Consider the following 23,118-nt stretch of genomic DNA (forward strand, 5'->3'; position numbering starts at 1 on the left):
TGAGAAATGGTCAAAATAATGAAAAAGATGCAAAGGAAACAATTCATTTAGCAACAACAATACTAAAGTTTTAACTCAGGAAGAGTTCAAAATCAACATTTAGTGGAAGAACCAGGAGGTTTTCAATGCGGTTCAGTGCAGTGGGACAAAGACGTCAGCTGGAAAAAGATCAACACGCTAAGTGACATAAAAAACTAATAGGAAAACTGAGGGGTGATCGTTTTAAAGCGATCCTCACCTCAAATTTCTTCCTCAATTCGTCGTTTCCATCATCCTCCACAGAGATGGGGACGTTGTAGTACTCCCCCTCCTCCTGACACAATAACTTGAACCTAAAGACACACAGAGGAAGAACAAAGAAGAAGGAAACACAAAGGAGAGAATCGGAAGATTGAAAAAAAAAATAAGCAGCTATTCCTCCAATGATCTTAAATTGAGTAAATAGGTAAATAATAAAGCAGATAAATTGATCATACATTTACATTCTACAATATATGAGATAAAATCCCAATAAAATGTAACTAAATTTGTGGTTGTAACACAAAACAGTAAGCTAAGGCTACATAACAGAAATAAGCACCAAATACTAAAATAATGTCTGTATAGAACAATTAAACGGCTAAGTAGAGCAAAAGTCACTTTCTTCAAACATAATTTTATTTTTTTTATCTAATAAATATCGGAGTATTTACTTGGTGTGTAGGTTTTACGGCTAAAGGTTTCCAACTATTTCTGTTTGCGGTTTAGAGAAGCGATAATCAGCATTACCAGCCGCAGACAGGAGACTTCATGAGCTCTGACACGCCAAAGGAAAGGGATCCCATGAAGTCGTTCCTGGTGGTCCGATCCCAGTCCCACACTTCTACAGACAGCCTGCGATCTTTGTCCGAAGGCTTCAGCTTGCTGAAAAGCACATCATGATCATTATCAAGTAAAAACAAAAAAGAAAAGGAAAAAAATGGGGTACCAAAGTTTCCCCCAGCCCGGTGGTTGTGGCGCTCGGCAGACATTCATCCAGCGGCCAGCCGTGTTTTTTAATTAAAAAATATTTATAGTTGACGGGAAATGTGAAAATACCACATGATAATTATGCATTATTGGAAGATCAATACCTGAACACAAACTATAAAGTCTTAAAAAATGCAAACATTAAAAAAAAAAACTTAAAAAAATAAGCAATGCTAAGCCTGGTGGGGGCACAAGAAAAGCCTGGTGGCCCACCAGGCTTATAATACTCCAGGGGAAACCCTGGGTACAAACTACAACCTCTTGATGACCAATTCCTTCTGTACTCCATGATTACTTCAGGCAATGACAAGTGAAATTTCAGACAGCGTCTTGTGGCTTCATGAAGGACAGAACAGAGAGAGAACGGGAAATAAACAGCGCTCACAAAACTATGGTCTCGTCCCATCTGGGGTTGAGGTTGGAGTATATTCTTTTGGTCTTCTGCTTGGTCTCGTTTTTAGGATCCGGTATGAGCTTGAGTTTGACGTACGGATCGGAGAGGCCGTTGGGATCCATGGGAATGAGGTTTTTGCCTTCAACAACTGAAAGAGACGAAGAATGAGGAAGAACGTTTAACCTGGCTGCTAAAACGAAGACGAGACGGCGTACAGTGGATACACAAATATAAAAATTTACAACACCACTAATATTATGTCAGATGTATTTTCTTTTTGTGACAACCACTGGGGGGGAAAAAAAGAGAGAAAAAATAAAAGAATAAATTTTGACTTCGATCTTCTGAGATCAAAAGTCAGCACTCTGTGCAGTTTTGAAGTTACATTTTACATAATTATTCCATCCTAGAAAATAATCCTTCAAAGTAGAATGAACATAGCATTCGTGTTAGGTGTATGTAAACCTCTGACCAGAAAGCTGTAATCTGAGCGAGTTCATCATAAGTAAGCATGCTAATAAAAAGAAGGGCTTGTTATATTTGCACTTCCTCTCTTATCCACACAGACGTCCTGTTTAATGTTTAGCTAGAGACCACAGGTTGGCCATGTCAGGAAAACATTAAAAAAAAAAAAAACCTGAATTTTAATCAACAGGTGAACATCTGCAAAATGAAATCGATAGATTCTGGATCAATCGACAAGCTGGAGCCTATGAGGATTATTCCTGCTTCTGAGACATAAAGGGACTGAATGCAGGGAGGCATTATGGGAACAGTGAGTCACACATGCAAGCTGTGTCATGCTTAAGTAGGCGAAGGCTCTCGTCTTGTCCTCCCATATGTAGTTATTAAGTAAACAAGGGCACACTGGGGACATTAGCGCTCCATTAGCGCTGAGATTTGGAGCACCGCCAGACATGCATTACACTACAGCACACACATATATCTGCATGCAGTCAGGTGTACGTATACACGCAGAAACACACACACACACACACACACACACACGCTGTGTTTATCGACACACACTGGACTGAAATTCCCTGCAGAAGCAACATGAATGCATGGCTGCTTGGTTCAACTGCGAACCCCTGAGACTTTATGTCCTGTTACTGAGACATAAAGGGACCCAATGGTATTACGTTACATGCATATAATACTTGGTATTATATTACATACATATAATACTTGGTATTTACATACATATAATACTTGGTATTACATTACATACCAAGTATTTTTGGTCTAGTTTCTAGTACAAATATCTTAGCACACTTGAAATAAGACTAAGCTAACTAAACTTACAAGTAACTGTTTAAATAGATATAGGAGCTAACAGAGTCAATAACACAAAAAGTACTAGTTCACTTATAACGAGACATTTTTTCATTGTTATAAGTGAAATAATCTGTTATCAGTATTAAAGCTGTAATATGTAGCTTTTACAAAAAATATGTTTTTACATATTTGTTGAAACTCTTACTATGTTGTGACAAAATGGTATGAGACAGATATGTGAAAAAAATTCAGCTTCTCCGTCTTCTCCGAGTGCTTCCAGTTACAACCAATCAGAGCCAGGAGGAGGGTCTTAGCGCTGTCAATCATGACGGTGTGTGCACCGTTCCCCCTACGCTACAGCTTCTCGCCAAAGCCTGCTGCGAATGCTAAGGCTAGTTAGCATGGCCATCGATGACAGAGGATAAACAGTTTTTCTGTGTCTCGTTTCTCCGCCATTAGCACATTTAGCAAAGTGCACATGAACATGATTTACAGCGCTAAGACCCTCCTCCTGGCTCTGATTGGTTGTTTTTGGTAGTGGGTGTTGCATTTCTTCAGAAGTTCAGCGAGCAGTAAGAGGAGATTAATCTTTTCATACACTGTCTCATATTACATTGACGGTTTTAACAAATATGTAAAAAAACATTTGCTTTATAGGTTACATACTGGAACGTTAAGGAATTATAGACTTAACACATGCACCTATACATTGCTGAAAAGTTGCTTGTTAGTTTTATCTTATTTCAAGTGTAATATTTGCAGTAAACTAGATAAAAATTATTGAGTTTGTTATTTTTTGCAGTGCATGGAGGCCTAAACAGTGACGACTGTCAAAGACAGGGAGCATTTAAAATAGTCTGAATGCTATAATTTAATATTTGAATTAAGACAAATAAACAGCAGCAGAAACATCAGTACCAATGCCACTGAGAACCATCAGAAACCTGAAAAACAAATTCGATAAGCTTCTAATCAGGGGAAATATTATAAAAGTGTTTTATTCTTTGCTTTACTTCAGCCTGTTCAGTTGTGGTAATAGAATAAAATGGCTCTTTGGAAAAAGAACAAGAATATGTGGCCTTCTGCAGTTTGTTTTTGTCCTCTGGACCTTGTGGTGGAGAATCTGAGTGCTGAACAAATACAGCAAGATGTTAGAGGAGCGCTGGAGAACGTTGCAGCAGAGCGTGTTTGGATTACACGGCAGATGTAAGAGGTTTAGAGGAGCAGCTCGAGGTGGAGGAAGATATTGAGCGATTCCTCCGCACTTTTCAGAAAGCAGACGGCTGCCGGTTTAGAGAGGTTTCGCTGCGGCTGAGCAGTGACCTCCCATCACGAGGCACTTCAGAGAAAAACAAAAGAACCGGCCGATTTCCTGGAAATCAAGAGTTTTGCGGCTTCCGTCTCAGATAATTGCATTTTATTTCATTTGAACTGGTAAACCAAAAGCAGCAAAACTGAAAATATAATCATAAATAAAAGCCATTGAGTCGACTGGCCTACTTTCTCAAATTAAATCAGAACACATGGTTCAGACACAATGAAGAGCCTTTGGAGGTCATGGTATATATGGATGATGACAACAATACTGAATATTATACTGAACAGCAGAATATTAACAGCAACTTTCTTTTTTTCTGAGTGTCTGAGCCAAACAGGGTTTAGTTTAACTAATATGTGTCACTTTATGTTAGACTTAGTTTTTGGGCCAAAACCAACAGTGACAAACTGGTAATTGTTTGACATCACGTTGAAAACTCATGAGTAAAACCCAACCTGCCTGCATGGAGAAAAGTGAAACTTTCAGCTGCTTCCATTCACTGCTGCTGTTTTGGCTACATCCTCGTCAGATTTGGGTTTTCTTTTTAATTCTATGTTGTTGTTTTTTTTTTACTTACTTACTTTCTCATCTTCAGAGATGAAAGTGAATTAAGCTGCCATAAACTGCATACTGGCATTTGCTGAGCAAGAATGAGTTTCTGCTAGATAAGAACTCATTTCTTGATTTCCAACAGGACTTTTCTCATGTTCTCTCTGCTCTACACATAACAGGTTTGAATGATTATTATATTTTTTTTTGCACATGCAAATTGATAGCTTCAGTAGCTCTTAATCCCAAAATATTATGTCATTTTTGCATACTTCAGATTCCAGCTACAAATATGCAAAAGCCCCCGCCCCCGTATGATATTTAGAAATAAAAAGGACATTGTTCAGACGGCTGTTATGAGGAACTGAGACAGAAAAATTAAACCAAGCATATTTTGGCTGTGGACACAGTTCAGATTTAAGGGCCAAAATAGTGTCTAAAAAAAGACAACAAAAACAAACAAACACAGTAATCAATATAAAGGAAACCACATGAGAAATTGCATTGAAATAATTTTTTGTTGTGTGAAAGACAATGAAGTGATACTGAAATTTTTTGATGCCTCTACAGACTGAATATATAAATTATCTGCCATATTTTAACTGTCTTGCAACATCTGGGGCTTTACTTGCTCACAGGAAACACAATTGGTGGTTGTTGTGTTTCCATTTGTCACCAGTAGGGGGCATCCCAGACTATCTAATTCAGCTCAGAGGGCACAGAGCATTGACTTTCCGGGAGAAATCAAACAAAGTGCATTTGTGTAACAATGTGAGGATGGAAGAAACACTCTTTTCAACCCATTGTGCTTCACAGGGGAAAATGAGCATTTGTGCTGTTTTCAAGACGCTGACCCTCTTTAACCAATTAGTCAAAAAAAGAAAAAAGCTTTAAGACTTGTCATAACTGCTGACACTGCATAAAATCCAATCTGCTCTCTGAGATCTATAATTCCACTATTATTTCATCCTTTGTCAAGACGTCGTTCCCGTTGAAAAGAACGAGCTGCTCAAGTTCACACTGGAAAAAATGTTATAAAAAAATCAAAATACGCGTCAGCTGCTGTTATGAGACACAAAGCAAAAAGAAATAGACAAATAGAAGGACCGGAAAGCACTGGAGAGATGAAAGGTGGGTTCATGTGTTGAAGGCAGAGGGCAAAAGCTGAGAGGAGGGAGCTGAGGCAGGAAAACACAGTGGGAATACCAACAACACGACTTCTGGGAGTCTGGCAGCAGAAATCCCTCAGCAACAAAGTTCAGCTGTTCCCCTGAACTCCGTGGGGACGCTGTGAACAGGAACGTCGCCTGTGTGTGTATTTATCTGTTAGTGTGATGGTGGGGGGATGAAACGTTTGGCCCACCGTGTCCCACTGCGCTCCACGGATCATTTCTCAAATGAAAATGTTTCGACACATCGTCTTAAAAGTTAAAACGCGCGAAAACGAATCTCTGAAGCTTTTGGGAAAGTTCTAGCATGCTCCGATAATAAAAACGTCCCTGCGGACCGACGTATTCTTGTAAAAAGGCTTTATTTACGCAGTGGAAACGCTTATGCAGAGACAAAAAAAAAAAAAGTCTTGCTCTCGGACGACGCTGCCTCGTAAAATGTCAGCAAACAATAGAATTTAAAAGTGGAAAAATACCAGGTTTTTAAAGATTGTAATAAATAACTTCAAGCTATCTTCGATATATAAAGTGATATTTATCATGTAAAGTTCAAATGAAAAAACGAAAACAATCTGCTGTGAGAAAAACAAACAAGTTGGCTTATCACGATAAACTTTGTTGGACGTGAAATTGTCACAAAAATTATTGCCATAAATGATAATATTGTTGTTTTGAGGCCATTTTCAAGTTATAAAATGATAATCGCATAATAATGCAAGTTTACCCTCTCAAAGACCAATAAACTTTAATTTTTAAAGAACATTTAACACTGGGAAGAGGAAGATTAAAAAATAAAAATAAAAATAAAATACAGTGTGAATAAAAACCACACACAACCAGAACCATAAATGAAATGAATTATTAAGTCTTTGTAAATAATATTTAAAACACATCAATCACCTAATTATAAATCATTGAGCTTATTTCTATCCATCATGTTACTAATTGATTAACTGATTCACTTTGGCTTTTAAACGAGGCTGAAATAACTGGGACTCATAAACATGCAGGTCTTTGTACTATTAGCTTCTGAAAACAGATTTTGATTCAATTTCAACATCGGGTCTGTTAAGAGACAAATATTTTCCAAATCTATCAGAATTTGAGAAACGTCCACAACGCTTTGTTGAATGAAGCCATCGAGTCAGAGTGACACTGAAGAATTTCATCTGTTCTCATCTTTTGCTAAGTAGAAGAAACTTGGAGGTGTTAGAACAAAAATTAACTAATATTTATAACTTCGTATTTTCATCTAAAAAAATCCCCCCAAAAACCTGAATTTCTACCTAAACAGATTTACCCCACATCATGGTGACGCCACCGCCGTGTTTCCCTGTGAGTTCAGTGTTTGGTGTCGTTTTTGTGTCAAAAATACAGTTTGGCATTGTGACCAACCACAACACGTCCTACCAGAAGGCTTTGGGAGATTTTAGCCAGGCATGGTTCTGTTTAGTAACTCTACTTCTTCTTCCAGACATGTAGAAATTTTTGTCACACAGAGAAAAAAAAAAAAAACTGCCACCAAAATTCAGCTCTCATTTCTCTATAAAATACATCAACTTGGATTGAAAAAGAAGCTACCGTCCTTCCTTCATCTGACTACAAGTAGATGAGTAACAATGTATAAGAAAGCATGCAGTAAATAATAACTGGACTCATTTTTTACTGCTCATGTGCTGCTAAAAATATCTTCTCGGCAACCCATCACCGACTCGCTGAAACCTCCCGGTCGCGCTGCCAAACGCACGCTAAATGCAGGAGCTAAAAAGTTATGAGCTGGAAAGATTCTGGCTCCAGTTCCATCTCGAGTGCCATCAGCTGCGTCATTGTAACTCTGACTCATTGGAGAAAAATCTAATAACTGGAATTTTTAAGTGAATTTTTCTCTTGGCCAAAGAGACTGTTGGATTCTGTGCAAATTGAATCAGACACTACAAAGAAATGGAAATTACTGCAAAGCCGGGCTGCCGAGTTAGCGCAGGCATGCAGGACGCTGGACGGCGATCATCATTTTGGAAAGTGGCAGGCTCTGCTGAAATGCCAGCGAGGAGCTTTGATGCAATCTGAAAAAAATTATATTTGGACAGAGACGGTAACTCGACACCTAAATCTCAGTTTTTATTTTATTAGGGTTGCAGCATTATAGTTGATTTACCAATTTGATTGTAAGGACTGATGTACACTAGATATTGTATTTCCTAGAGTCTGAGGCAGAAGTTGTTTTCTTTACAAAAAGAAATAAGTTTATCTGAATATTTAAAAAAAGACTTATTGTTTGACTGAAAACTAGGATACTCAAAAACTGAGTAACACATCAACGCGTCAATCAAAATATAAAATGTAAGTGTTTTAGAGAACAAAATTAAAATATTTTATATGAAGAAAATAAGTACAAAATAACAAAATCAGGCAAAATAAAAACTTTTTTCCAAATCAATTTCTTTACATGTAAATCTTATGAAACGTCAACAAAAACTAAATTTTACTCAAGTAAGAGTAGCGATACTTTTTAATAAAGTTACTCGGGTAAAAGTAAAAACTACAATGTAGTAAAAATACTCCTAAGAGTATCTTTTTCCCAAAACGTTGCTCAAGTAAATGTAACTCTGTCCATCATGGGACACAATGGATTAAGAAATCTCAAAATCTTCCATAAGGATCTACACGCACTACTTAACATGCTAACCATGTATTTTCTGGTCTAGTACACTTGAAAAAAGACAAAACCAACATATCAGCATGAAGTAAGACCTTATTTTAAGTAAATAATTCCTTAATATTGATGACCGAAGAGCTAGTTGCATTGGCAGATTATTTCACTTATAACAGGACATTTTTCCCATGTTACAAGTGAAATAATCTGCCGGTGGAATGAGCTCTTTGTTCATCAATATTAAGGAGTTATTTACTTAAAACAAGCTGCTATTTCTTGTTGAAAAGTTATTTGCAAGTTAGTTTTGTCCTATTTCAAGTGTGCTAAGATATTTATACTAAAAACATCGCATCAAAAATAAGATTTTGTGTTTTTGCAGTGCGATGCGGAGCTGTGTAATGCCTACTGCTCTCTCACACAAATGGAAAAAAGCTGCTTCCAGACTTCAACTGTATCATCTGGGTCCTTAATCCAACTCCATACACTGGATTAGATAAATTATTTAAAATAAGGTGGCTTATAAATTCAGGGTTTTCTTTTCCCCCCTGCAAAACTCTGCAAATCAACAAAGGGAGCAAAATATATTTATGTATTTATTACCAGTTTCTCTCACAAAACCCAAAAGTAGCAAGCGGCTCCCGGAGGTTTCTGTCCTCATATATTCCCCCAGTGTGGAGAATAAATGAGAAACTAAGGGGGGGAAAAATGCTCTCTTCCAAGTGAATATCCCTCCCTGGGATATTGGCTGCGAATAAATGAACAACAGTGTTGCTGAAACAAATACGAGGGTGGCTCTCTCAGCTCCACCAAACAAAGGAGAGATCTGTGTAGCAATACAATATAAACAGCGGGAAACAAGCTTAGTCATGTCTATCCTGTAGCAAAAAAAAAAAAAATCATTTTGTTTTGCCGAGTTCCTCCCTAATTCCATTTCTCTCCACCCCAAACAATAACAGAGTCTTACAACTTATGCTTCTTTTGGATTCTGTAGACTAATTTCTCTCTCTCTCTTTTTTTTTATTTTCTGGGTGAGTCATTATTTAATTTAGCTATTTGAGTGTCTGCAGCCAAAAAGTCTGATTGTCTGGCCTGGAGTTCATATACGGGGTTTTAAGGACCAGCTGCTTCCCCTGGCATCCGTGTCACTTCCTGCTAGACATTTTGGCTCTGGCCAGCTGATGACTTGGAGACGGTCACTGAATGTGTGTTTTCTGGTTTCACGTCCTCTTCGTTTTGTTTCACGGTGTCAAAAGGCCCCACATTTCATATCTGCCATCAAGTCAGGAAAAATGTTCACACAAAAATACGGATTCTGGGGAAACTCGAACAAAAATAATAATGTTAATTAAAAACGGGAGGAATGGTTTTTGCAGTAAATGCTTGTACTTGCTTCCGAGTTTGTTTCAATAAAATTAATTTCAGAAATACAACTTTGTACATAAAATAACATTAGCTGCTAACCACCTTGATCAAAAGGAAACTATTTTCAGGGTTTATTTTTCTATTAACTCTCATTTGAACCAATTTCAGGTCAGTCAAACAGGATGCAAACTGCTATTTGAAGCCAAATTAAATTTCCATTGGTATTTGAAAGAGTTTTTTTTTTTTTTTTTGGCTCAGCTGACCTGTTAATCTTTTAATTTAATGAGAGGGGATTTGGTTTTGAGTGAAATGTTTTCCTGTTTTGTGCTACTAAAACCTAGGGATTTTGTTATTTTCTTTGGGGGTATTAGAGTATAGGAGTAAATAGAAATACGTCTCAGATTTTTGGGATAAAAAAATAAATTATGCAATCCTAAAATCGCCATGAGTTACAGTGAGGTTTGTGGTGTGACAACAAGTGAAAAGTTAAAGCAGTTTGAAGACTTTTTGCAAGACACTGTCACTTTTATGCTGTTGTTTAGTAGACACCCACTAAAATGTTCTGTCATTATTTATTGTCCATTATGAGTATTTTTAACCCCATGATTTTTTGACAACTATATCAGAGATTCTTAAGGTTTCACCAACTCAAATTAAAAACCTTTCTAAGACCATTATGGATTCAATTTAAGACACAGGCTCAAAGATGATCAACTGGCCATAAATCTGCACTTAGTGATGATGGATGTAAAAAAGCTAGCTAGCTACTAAAGGTGTAGCTAATTAGCGTTAGCCTCGACCGCCATGAGTCACAGAATGAATAAAGATGAGTGCAGGTGACTCAAACTTTAGAATGACAGAAAAGTCTTGAGAAAAAAAATGTAATGGTTCTGCCACAACAAAATTTAAGACCTGTGTTTAACGTATGTATGGCCGGCTTGAATTTTTGAACCGCATTTAAGAAATTTTAAGGCTTTTCTGTCAGATACATGAATTTGAGACTTTCTAATGGTGTACAAACTCCCTGTTTGGCAGGTACACCCCTAACAAACGGATTACACTTGTGTTGCAAAAACGGTCCATGATGTAAAGTTTCCTCTCTCCATGTCATCCGCTACACTTTCTTGCCACTCTGCATCTTCATGTAACACAATTCTGTTGGCAGGCCTGTCTGCAAGACGTCCACAGCAGCTAATGAAATCTGAAATGCAATCTGGCCTGAGTGGGCCGCAGGCTGGGACAGCAGTTCTACACACAAACACCTACCCACAAAAACACAAGACCAATGAACACGAACGGGACAGCATGCATGAGCTCACATCAGGAATACGACTCGCTGCAGATCCTCAGTAATCAGCCGGTTTTGCACAAAGCAAACACGATGCAGGTGATAATAGTGGTTTCCCCTCCTGCCGCCTAACCAACGCACACATGCCGTCACACGTCTGTGGTCACACACACACACGCAGGTGTGAAAGAAGCATGGAAGTTTTGGAAATGGAGAATACACAGTGGTCTGTGCTTGAAAAATGTGCATAAGGTTAAAGACACACAGCTTAAATCAGACATGTACTGTACATTCACTGTACAAGACGTTTTCCTTATTATCTCAGTTTTGCTTAGACTAAAACCTGTCATGTTTCAAGTCATTATGTAAAGGTATACAAACAATTTCTATTTGGTGAATGCCGGAGTAATGGAAGATTTATGAGATTTGTTTGTCAGAATGCTACGCCTTTAAACAAAGAAAGGAAAGAAAACGGCCAAATTACCAACAGATTGGTGATTTTTGATATTGGCTACATGGGCGGTTGTCCAGGGCGGAACGAGAACAGACAGTGGGTGGGGTGGCAAGATGTTTAAGGCTACAGATAAAGGAGGTATACTTATCTATCAGTGAAGTTTTGAGAAATTTTTTTATTCCTGATTATCAATGAGCAGCTGGAAGCTCCTGACTCCGTCTGGGAAACATAAAGGCTATTTTACAAGCTCAGTGCAAGACTGCACTACGTTTCTTACCGACAAGTTCACCAGTTTGATGCCTGCTGCCTTTGGGTTTTGTAAGAAATGCTCATAAGAGCCATGAACCAACCACTAAAAGCCTTGTGAAGATGCTAGCACAAGTCGGTAATAAAGCTAGTTTATCATGGGGACCAAGTTTTGTACCCTTTGGACTAAATGACCACTTACTAAGGCAGAAGCTATTACTTCAATTTCACGATGAAAAAGCCAGACTGGAGTTTTCAAATGGACTTACAGGAAAAAGATTTTCCTGTATTTTGATTAAGTTTAAATTGAAGTTTCAGGCTATCCATAAACACCACTACAATGCTACATTTGAAGTAAAAAGAGGTAAGCCTGAGGCCGTCCGAACTGTCAAACACCCACACTGAGTTGATGCTATGTGGGTGTTTCGCTGCAGAAGGGGCAAGTGGACCTCACAAAACAGATTGTGATACAAGCAGAGAGCATAATGTTAAAATATAGAAGCATTTACTCTTAATAGCCATTAAGTTCATATTTGAGCACAAATGGGTCTTTTCCATTTGGACCAATTAGCCTGACCTCCCCACCAAGCTAGTCGCGAAAAGTGCCTAAGGGCAACAACATCAATGTTTTGACCTTGTCAAATAATTAAAAGTCCTGATCTCAATCAAACTGGGAATTTTGATTGAGCTAGAAAGCAAGGCGACATCAGAACCTGAGCAGGTTAGTTCAGTCAAAAGAAGAGAAGATTCAAAATTCAAGGAAACTATTTTGAGAAACTTGTGGGACGATGAGAACAATGTGTCAGTTTAAAAAGCAGTTCTACCAAATACTGCATTACATCTACACCAACTTGATGAAAGTTTTAAAAATTCTCTTAAAAACCCACCGTGCTCATTATCCAGTGTTGGTTATTAACCGAACTGACCTAAAACACGAAAACCTGAATCTGCTTAAAAAAAAAAAGAAGTTGTGTCTTTTTATGCAATGTGTGTAAAAATCTGGTTTCATCAGTGGTTGTGCAGATTACTGTTTAAAGTACAGAGCAAAAAAACCAACAAAAAAAAGCAAAAAAAACAAGAAGAAGAATGTTGTTCAGAGAGAAGAGCCAAGAAACCCAGAAGGATCATATTAGCGACTGGCTCTATAAACCAAACGAATGTCACTGTTTAAAGGAGGGAAGTGGAATTTGTCAACAAAAACTGCATTTTGTTCATATTAGTTCAGGCAGAACACCGTTAAATAAACACAAAACTCTAAAAACCTCTACTTGGATTCTTATGGCTATCCAGAACTCCTGCTAATTTTGCACCTGCACAACATCGTGAGGATTCCTGCTGAGTGTCAAAGCAGCTGTGAGCCTTCGGGGAACAAACACCAACAACAAAAAGTCCCTCTGGAAAATGTATTTCTGGGGGATCCTGTGTGTGTGTGTGAGTGAGTGACCGGACAATGACCTGGTGCTTTGTAAGTAAGGTCAAGCGAGCCACCTCTGGGTCGAAATGGTTTCAGGACACTTTTGCCAAGAGGCATCTGCACGTTATCTGGCTTTGGAAGTCAAATATGTGTCCAAGAACAGCAGGCGGCAAGACAGGTTCAACTTGATCTGATACGGTGTTTGCATGTGTGATGCAACGTCAAACATCTACAGAGCTGTCAACAATCGTGTTTATTTTTAGCATTTTACTGCCAGGTGTAAACACTTATTGTTTTTAGTCGCTGTCTGTATTTTAAAAAAGACAAAAGCGAACTAAGTAGAACTGAATGCTGAAATGAACTCAAGATGTTTCAGCAAAGTATCACATAAAAGAGCTTGAACTTAACCAAACCAGATAATTATATCCTTTGTATTTTTCTATTTGCACATTTTAATAGATTTCTTATTTGGTGGAATAATGCAGGTTTTATGTCACATTAAAAACTGGACAAAGAGTAATTTACAATAGTCTCAATTTTCTCAAAATTTAGGAACTTAAAATAGGAATGCGCCAATCCACTTTTTTTCTTTTTTTTTAACTTGCGATATGGATACAGATATCTGAGGTTTAGTATCGGCCAATAAAAAAACAACAACAACAACAAAAAACAAAAAGCAGCTGAATTGACTTTAAATGTTCACAGACATAAAGTACTGAATTACAATTTATTTGCTAATGCTGCAGCAGCACAGCACACCTAAATACACCGACAGCTTCACAAGCTTGGGCAAAGATGTAAAAACGACTTTAATTTGTTCTGTCAGTAAAATTAGAATTTAACAGCCAAAGTGAAATAAATAGTAAAGAAACTTGCAAAAACAATAAGCTGACTACCTCAAACATGTAAAAAATAAACTGCAGCAGTTTATTTTTTACACAAACTGCTTCAAATTTAAAATGGTTCAAAAACTCTAAATATAATGTTAAATAAATAAGATTGACGTAGACTGAACAGATCATCAGCAATTCTCAATCTAGATTTTTTTTTTTATATATCTGGACCGATACAGATATTAATATCGGATTGTTGCATCTCTACCTTAAACACGATTGGCTCTTCAGTAATCCATGACTGGAGTTTCCAGAAACATTCAGTTGCACATGAATGCCTCATTCATTCATTGAAATGTCAGCCAAGGTAAGTTGCCTTTGAAGAACTGTGCAGAATAAACCAACCACTTGCACAGCAAACAGATACACAGTGAGAAACCAAATGTCGTTTCTCTCCCCCCCCCTCCTCCTCTCTCAATTAGTCGTTTCCTAACATTTACTGTAAGCCATGATCATACTCCGTTCTCCCTGTCGCCTCTGCTGATAATTCGATCAGTCGGTGAGGTTCAGTGCCAGGGCCCTGCAGTGCACTGACCCCTGTCTGCCAGTTAATTGAATGATAATGGGAGCTCGCCGTCAGCTCCATGCCGGCCCTATTGTTCAAGCAAATGTGCTAATGCTCCATCATTACAGCTGGCTGATCTACAGCCGCCCCTTAAACCAAACAGCAAAATGGCTTCTTCCAGGAGAATTGGGCATCAAACCTTCCACTTCCTGTGAAGGTTTTGCTTGTCAGGGAGGAAAATAGGAAATAAAAATGCACAACTTTACGAATGGGTTGGCGAGTCATATTTCTCCCGCTCCGATTCTTGTTTTTAATTTCTGTATTTCACATGCGGCGATTAATGCGAGATGCGATTATATAACGTAAAAATAGTTCCTAAAATCTTTACTGGAGTCAAACATGAAGAGGATATGAATGTAGCTTAACACACAACAGCAGCAAAATTTGAAAAGACACTCCAGAATCTCATATAATCATTTGAGTCCATAAAAAATGCCATTAATAATAGCCTCATTAAATCTTTTAATAAGCTCTGTAGGTGTTTTGTTAAAAACCGCAGGCCTCAGTGGCTGGAATGACAGTGACAGCCACAGATTTGCTCACCACACAGAGTAGCCGTCAAATGCCTTTTGACTGCAAAGCAGTTTATGAGAAAAGAAAACCGATTCTGGGTTTGGAGTAAATTACTATAAAGCAGAAGCTAAGAGATGCACCAAGGAATCTGCTGGGGGCGGGTTAGTTCGGTATGTAAGTTTGTCTGCACTCAAGAAAAACTTTGTTAATGTCAGACACATTAGGTATGTATCAGATCAGCACTCAAAAGAAATAAAAACGGCACTTTATAATTTAAAATGCTGCAATACTGACAGTCAAGATGAACTTTAGTCAACATCTAATGAGTTTCTCAACATAAATTCGACATTTTTACATTTTTGTTAAAGTGGATCATCAAAATCATCATTTGGATCATCAAAATCATCATTTTACCTTTTAATCATCATTTCAGTCAACCTGACTGACCTTGTCCGGTTGGAAACTAAAAATGTGATCCAGCCGATCAGTGAACACACTAGGACCAAGACCCAAACTTAGTCATTTTCTGTTTAAAGTGTTTAAAAATGAAAGAGGAAGCAGAAAAGGAAGGCAAGAAGGAAGGAAGGTACCCAAAAGGAATCTGTATTTTGAAGAAAATGTATGTTAGTTGTTCATTTATTCACTGCTAGCTACGCTAACCGTGATATTCAATACAATACAATGCTGAAGATGGCTTAAAATGTCAGCTCTATATATTTTTTTTCTTTGTTTCAAACCTGATTCTAACCCACATGGTGAGATATTACCTACAATCCTAAAATACACAGGTAAAGATCCCTGAGAGGAGGGTTTCATTATAACTTTTATGAAAGTAATTTAAATCAGAAGATTTAAGCTTTTTTTAAGAGTTAAAGGTCACAAGTTTGCAATACACCTCAGACTGGAGGGTGTTTCACAGAAATAAATATTTCAAGCACTCGGTTTGGTTTTAGTTCCATCACTATGTGACACGAAGCACATTGTGGTAATTTAAAAAGACAAACAAAGAGGCCACAAAATGGCTGTTGCTGAAAAAGAGTTGAGGCAGAGGAAAGTGCAGCTCAGGTTTATTGGAGGAAACAAATCGATTCTTAATGTCTGTGTGAGATTGGACAACTAGGAACTTGAGTCAAAAGAAAAGGGTTTAAATCCATCCGGGCTTACAAATTAAACTGAAAAAAACAAAAAAAACAAAAACGCTACACAAGCAACAAGAACATTTTTAATCAATTCACATTTGCTATTTAAGCCCATTCAATTCACCGAGTGCTAAAAGAGAGGGAGGGCTCCAGGCCTTACCTTTGACCTCCAGCTTATCCCCGGTGACCACACACTTCAGGTAAAGGCGGCCTCTTCTTTCGGTGTGATCTGTTCCGCAGAGGCTGGGCACGTTCATGACGCACTGCTTGTGGACGTTCATGTCGCAGGCTGGGGGGGCAACACAGAGGAAACGAGGGGTCAGGGTTCACACAGCTGACTGGGCCGACACCGCTGGGGAGTTTTCATGAAAAGGTACGGCAATAAAAACTGGCTTGGCAACAAAAAGGGGACAAAACAGCAATTTACAAAAAGCAATCTGTTCACCTGAGTGTCTTTTCATTTTGCTTTATGTTTCAGGACTGTGTGGAGGAAAAAAACAACAAAAAACTTCAAGGTTTACTTTAGCCATTTCTATGCCTGCTTTCGCTGACGTATTTCAATCTCGTTTCGTGTTTGGAGAAGGATTGTTCTTGGGGAAGGTCGGTGAGGTAACGAGGTTACGACCCAAACCCAGGACGGTTGCGTGCTCATCCTGTCGGTCGGGCAGCTGAGCCGACACCCCTCCCTCACCCTCCTGCCTCCTCGTCGGGGATTGAGAGCGATTACATCGCCGTGTCACTCGGTCAGTGGGATAAAAACCATGAAAAACAGCTTCAACAATCTCCAGTAGGATATTTTATCTCCTATTTTGTCTTCCTGTCTAATGAGTAATGGCTGATTGAAAACACTGCAGCACAATTTAAGACAAATGGGGAGGAATATTGAGGTAAATAAATACATTTGAGAACCATTTATAATGTACAATTACACATGCAAACCTAAGAGAAAGTTTTAAAAAAAAACACACAAGCTTGATTGACAGCACTAAGACCCTCCTCCTGGCTCTGATTGCTTGTTTCCGACCACAAGGAGGAGCCAGAGGAGATCCATTTTCTCACAGATTGTATGTCTCTTAGAGATTGTGACAGTTTAAAAAATATATATGTCTATAAAAGTTACATACTTTCGCTTTAATGTGCCATTTTTTTTTTTCTTTTGCAAAGGTATGGGACAATATTTAGTGATTTTGGTCTCTGTCAGGATCTCCTGTTGCCAATTTCAAAACATCTAGCCAAGCTCAAGTTGGAGCTGAAAAGCACACTGGCAGGAGTCACAACGTCTGTGTGAAACACTCAAAGCAAGCCAAGACCAGGGGATTTCTGCAGCCTTTAGTTTTACTGCCAGGTTTAGTATCTAGGCAACAATATGCTCAACTAATAATGCTGCTGCACGAGTTCACAACTTACTCTACTGGGAGAGTTGTGATTCAGTTAGCGGATCGTCGTTTTATCTCAGGATTGATTTATTTTGATCTGATTGTTTAGCTCTAATTTTGGAAGTCGATCTCTGTTTCTGCAATTATTCTGTTGATCTGTGTTAGTGCGTAATTTCTTGGTATTACAAGCCCAATAACCCCCATTTTAAGTGAGACCGGTCTTGTCCCTTGTCGTTTTCAGAGAAGAAACCCTCTCGGGTTTAAAGGTCTCCTCTCTCGTAACAGTATTGGTGCTGATTGTCCTGAACAGCAGCAGATTGTTCTGGAACTTGTTGCTCAGACGGAGGACTTCACGAGTCTCATCATGTCGGGAAGCAATGAGCCACTCAGGCTCAATAACAACGTTTAGGAGGAATGCGGCTCCGAAAACTTGCTTACTGGTCTGAAAGTGTAAATGTTTATGCAATGCGAATCGACGCATTCCTGTGACTGTCAGCTCCTTTATGATGGGAAAATATGTATTTAGAAAGATTTGGGTTGCAGAGTTTGCTTTCAAAAATCCCTCGTTAGTAACTTTGTTTTTAAAGCTTACTATGTGCTTTAGGAAGGCGTAACAAACCGTATGAAGATAAAGTGGAAACCAAATATTTACTCTTTTATACTGTGCATAAAAAGATGAATCATAACTTTTTTCTGACATCAAATCAGACTCAGTGTTTTCTGTTTTAGGTTAGATATGGTTATCAAAATCAAAAGTACAAACATATATATACATATATTGCTTTCTTTAAGGCTGCATATATTTAGTGCTAGAGTTGCCTCTTAAGCTGAACTGCAAAGGTTGGATGTTTTTGGATGTCCTTCCTCTTTCTACAAAACATTGAGAATTAACTTAAAAATCATAAACCTTGTATATTTAAAACTGCAGATCTATAACCAGATGTCCATTCCTTTCAGAGTTTTTAAGAGTTTAAGTTACTCTTTACTCACAGTCACACTTCATGCCCTGGTGGATGAGACCGTAGAGCAGAGAGCCGCAGTGATCGCAGAAGGTGGGGCTCCCATAGGTGTGGATCTTGAACTTATGCTTCGTTCTGGGATCCTAAAGTGGGACGAAAGAAGAGGAAGTGATATTGTTAATATTCAGTCAAACATCGTGATTCATTAACGCAAATCGAATCAAGGGTAAATCATTTCATCTCTCGTTTTGCACAGCGGAACTAAAACCGTGACGCTCTACGTTTGGAGAGATCGACGTCAGAATGGACGGACTGCATCGAACGCGTCGCTCTGCGGGGGATTTCAAATCGACTTGAAGTGGAAGTCAATCAATCCGGGAGAGCCGAATGGCCGAGGAGTTTCCTCTCCTTCCTGCCTTGATCAGATCAGCAGGTGAAGAAGCTGCGGCTGATGGTTTGAATTCAAAAGCAGCAAAAAAAAAGGAAAAATGAGTGAATTTTAATTCGGCTCACACTCTCAGCAACATGAATCATTTATAAACTCTCCTTACAAAGGAAAAGCCGACACGTTTTGTCTTTTTGGAGCCACTATACCCAGCGAAAGGCTTTGCAGAACACAATGAAAACCGTGAAAAGAGCAAAACACTGCCAGCGTCGAAAGTGGAAACGGGACTATTTTAGTTTCCGTTACAATGTCAGAAGATTGAGGCAAATGACTCATGCTGCGTATTTATTACCGTTCGTTGATAAATTGTAAATAATTGTGTTTGTATGCGAGGTAATGAAGGCCATCAAAGCCCTTCACTCATCATTTGCCTGTAGTGAGCTGCTCCGGGCTTTTCGTATAAATATTTGATCAGTCAAAGTGTGAAAAAGCATTTAATGGACAGAGCTGGCACACAAACGAGTTCCTGACACATTACTCCACAAACTGCTGAGATTTCAGACCAACACAATCCTGAGCTGGACGGAAACAGATACAGGTTTTTTTTTGTTTGTTTGTTTTAAATCTAATCTGAACTTTGTATGTATTTGTATTCAATATTTAGGGATAGCTGTTCAGTTCAGTTCTGTGGTGCTATTTGGTCACCAGTGTAGTAAATCTTGTTGGTCCTTCACTGAACATCTGCACATGTCAAAGTCATAACTCAGAAAATTCACTAATTAGGAGGAATCTGAAGGAGGTTTGTTCCACACGCACTGCACACCGCACTTTTCAGATTTTTACTCGGACATTAAATTGTGAAAACAAGACGATCCGTACTGTGAAATACATCAAAATATTTCACGGTGTGTTTGTAAATATTTTGCAAGGCAATATTTCTTAATCTTTAAATCCTATTTATATAATAAACTGCTTATTTTAAGCTGTAGGACCTTCCAACATGGGGTGTACGTTTATTGTATCGTTTATCATTTATCGTGATAAGTTTCTTATTATGACAAGGATTTTGATTTATCGCTGAAGTAATATATTCAAATCAATGATGTTTAAAAGGAAAACTGTCAGGATTATCGAACGCATCTGACTGGTGTGAAAGAGTGACCAACTACAAACAGGCCACGAAGTTACATCGAAAAGCAAACACATAAAAATAATAATGTCAAAGTTTAGGTTAACACGAGACAAAGTTACACACGACGGCAAGAGAATTTGCTCAGGTTGAGGCTTAAAAGACGACTGAGTGAATAGCAGGTGAAGTCAATGAAAATAAAATGATTTCACCACAAAAATATACAACGTTTCACACTTTTGAAAATAAACTAAGTGCAGCCCTTAATCCCACTTGCATGTCCTGCATGCATTGTCAATGTAGATGATTTGGTTATTCAAATGAGGATGCGTTTAAAATACAGAGAAATATTTAAATCTGGTAGAAACAGGCAGACATAAACAAAGATACTGAAGAGCAGCTGGAGGAGAAATATTTGCATTAGATCACAGGAGTGATAAGAAAGGTGAAATTAATCAGTATTATAATAAGTGACGCTCCACAACTAAGCAACATAAAAACTTAAAACATCTAAACTGAGCGGCTCTGTTCACACTTTAGGTTTGTTGAGGTGAGATGAAATGTTATTTTTCTGTAAAAACAGTATCAGTTTAAACAAGCACTGCTAACCCATCCTTAGGCAAATATTGGTGTTCAAAAGAGCTTGTGGGGTTTTTTTATGGACTATCTTAAACAAGCAGTGTCCTCCCTTTTTTATGCCTGCAAAGGAAAACACAGAATCACACTGCAAACAGAAAACACACAGAAAGGTGTGTACTAAACTAAACTAAAAAGTGAGGGATGCCAGGTAGAGTGAAGATGACTGAAGCTGCAGCACTTTCTGACTTAGCACAGCGTACACTCATTGGTGTACACTCATTGTGACATTTATAAAGTAATTCATTTTAGTGAAGCACTCTTGAATGAAGAGAATAATGAAAGCTGACTCCTTTTTAAGTGCTGCCTCGCTCACTCTCACGTTTTTAGCGCACTGTGAATCTCTATTTTTAAGTATTTAGAGAACCAATATATTTTTTCACTGTTAAAAAAAACATTTGCTGTGATCTGTATTCACTCTCCAACGTGAAACAGATTTAAACATAAAATAAGTCGGCGTGTAGGAAAACAGTGGAGCAGTGGCCACGAAAAACTTATGGCGAGCCAGATGTGGCCCCCAGGCCTTTAGTTTGTGTCGTAAACTTAACCTAAATTTGTCACATTAAAACTGCTAACGTGTAATATTTCATTGGGATTTCAGGCTGCATCGTGCACACAAAGATGTGAAAACTAATGAAGTGAGAGGGAAACGATGCATGGGTTTTAATTTTCTTTTTACAAACATAAATCTGAAAAGTGTGGGGTGCATTTGTATTCGCCCACCTTTTACTCTAAAATCCAGTACAAACCACTGGGCACAGAAGTCATAAATTTGTGCGTCTTCTTGTGGTTTCTTTTTAGGCAACTTTAATAAACAAAACAATTATAAAGACTAGAAGGGATGAAATTGTGGAAAAGTTTAAAGCAGAGACGTTGGATCTCAGCGTCTCACAGAGATGTTCAGATCTCTGCAGCATGTTTTCAGTCACTCCTGAGGCTTCACTCCTTCACTGGACAAAGAGGAATGTTTTGTACTTCCTCCTCCCAAGTTTTCAATTCCTGCCGTCCTTTTAATTTTTTTTTTTTTTTTTTTTTTTTTTGCCTTCTACGGAAACACAAAGTTGCAAAAGCCACTTAAAAGCCCAAGGACTCAAACTCTAGTACAAAAACAAGAAATGACATGACATTTCCTCAAAGCTTTGATTCAAATCATATCTATGTGCACTTCTTCTTAATTAAGGCCTGAAACAGTTCTGCTGTTTTGGCAAGAATTACGGAATTACTAAATCGAGTAGGGCCTGTATCAGATTGGACAAAGACAGAAAGGAGGACTGCAGCCTGATGGGAGAGGCAGAAAAAGACAAGACAGCAGGAGAGACTCGCATGGAGCCACAGACAGCTGATCCTGAAGGATTACACTCCTGTCTCCTCCTTCCTAACCTTTGTGTCCTCCCATCAGGGATGAATTAGTTATGGCAGCTGAGAACAATGCCGAGCTGCTGATGAACCATAAATTTCTCACAAATGCCATTTGAGCCTTTTAAGGGGGTGAAAGATGGTTTAAGGTTGGAAAACTCTGACAACATAAAGCAAGAGTGATTGCTGGTCAACTGTGCTTGAGCCTAAAGAGGTGCTTTATTCAATTCAATTCAATTCAATTCAATTCAATTCAAAAATAGTTTATTGATCCCAAAAGGAAATTAAATGTTGTTATTCTTTATCCCTACAGAAGCAGTTCAAACTATTGCGTTTGATCAGGAAACAGACAATTAAACTAAATGGATCATCTGCTAAGTGCCGTGTTGTTGTACGAGCATTAATCGGTCTAATTTTATCTGCTTAGAAGGAGATAATAAGAAAAGTAATGTTATTTATCCATATATACACACATTTCTTTCCCACTATCAAAATATATGTGTTGAACATATCAGACTCAGCTCCTAAGCAACGGATGGTCACCTTAAAAATATTTAAAACTAAGCATTATTTGAAAATTTAAAATGTATATATTTATGACTTGTTAGCCTAATAAACTAATATTATAAAATACAATTTTCATATGTTTACATTTGTGTACTTAATTGGATGAGATAAAAACTATGAGTAAATAAATCCAAGAGGGTTTCCTTTAGTCACGTTGCTTATTGAGAGACGTTGGTAAATCTAAAAAACTAGTTTGTCGAGCTTAGCTAAGTGCCTTCAGAGCAAGATTAACCCTCAGATAGGATGTGGGTGATGAAACATTTCCGACATTCATGTCGGTTCTGAATTTATAGCATTTAAAAGCATTTCGGGTCAGAGTTCTTGTTGTTCTTGTTCTTTTGTATGGAGTTCCACCTTTAACCTACATGAACATTACACAACATGGTTTAAAGTTGTTGCTTGACTGAAGCGGCAGTCACACAATTTATTACCTCACTGTGGATGTTAGAAAGTCTAAAAAAAAACGC

General features: G+C 38.1%; 1 protein-coding gene across 4 annotated transcripts in view; it reads right to left on the reverse strand.

Moving 5' to 3' along the window:
- Nucleotides 1–23,118, reverse strand: part of prkcaa (protein kinase C, alpha, a) — a 132,473-nt gene that overhangs the window by 39,937 nt on the left and 69,418 nt on the right. For all 4 annotated transcript variants that reach the window (XM_016679225.1, XM_016679224.1, XM_016679223.1 and 1 more), the window contains exons 4-8: nucleotides 18,610–18,721; nucleotides 16,404–16,532; nucleotides 1,394–1,550; nucleotides 769–903; nucleotides 239–332 (exon numbers count right to left, since the gene is read on the reverse strand). In XM_016679225.1, coding sequence (XP_016534711.1) covers nucleotides 239–332; nucleotides 769–903; nucleotides 1,394–1,550; nucleotides 16,404–16,532; nucleotides 18,610–18,721 — 627 coding nt within the window. The remainder of the gene's footprint in view (nucleotides 1–238; nucleotides 333–768; nucleotides 904–1,393; nucleotides 1,551–16,403; nucleotides 16,533–18,609; nucleotides 18,722–23,118) is intronic.

Source organism: Poecilia formosa, unplaced genomic scaffold (assembly GCF_000485575.1).
Source record: "Poecilia formosa unplaced genomic scaffold, Poecilia_formosa-5.1.2 Scaffold205, whole genome shotgun sequence".
Taxonomy (NCBI): Eukaryota; Metazoa; Chordata; class Actinopteri; order Cyprinodontiformes; family Poeciliidae; genus Poecilia; species Poecilia formosa.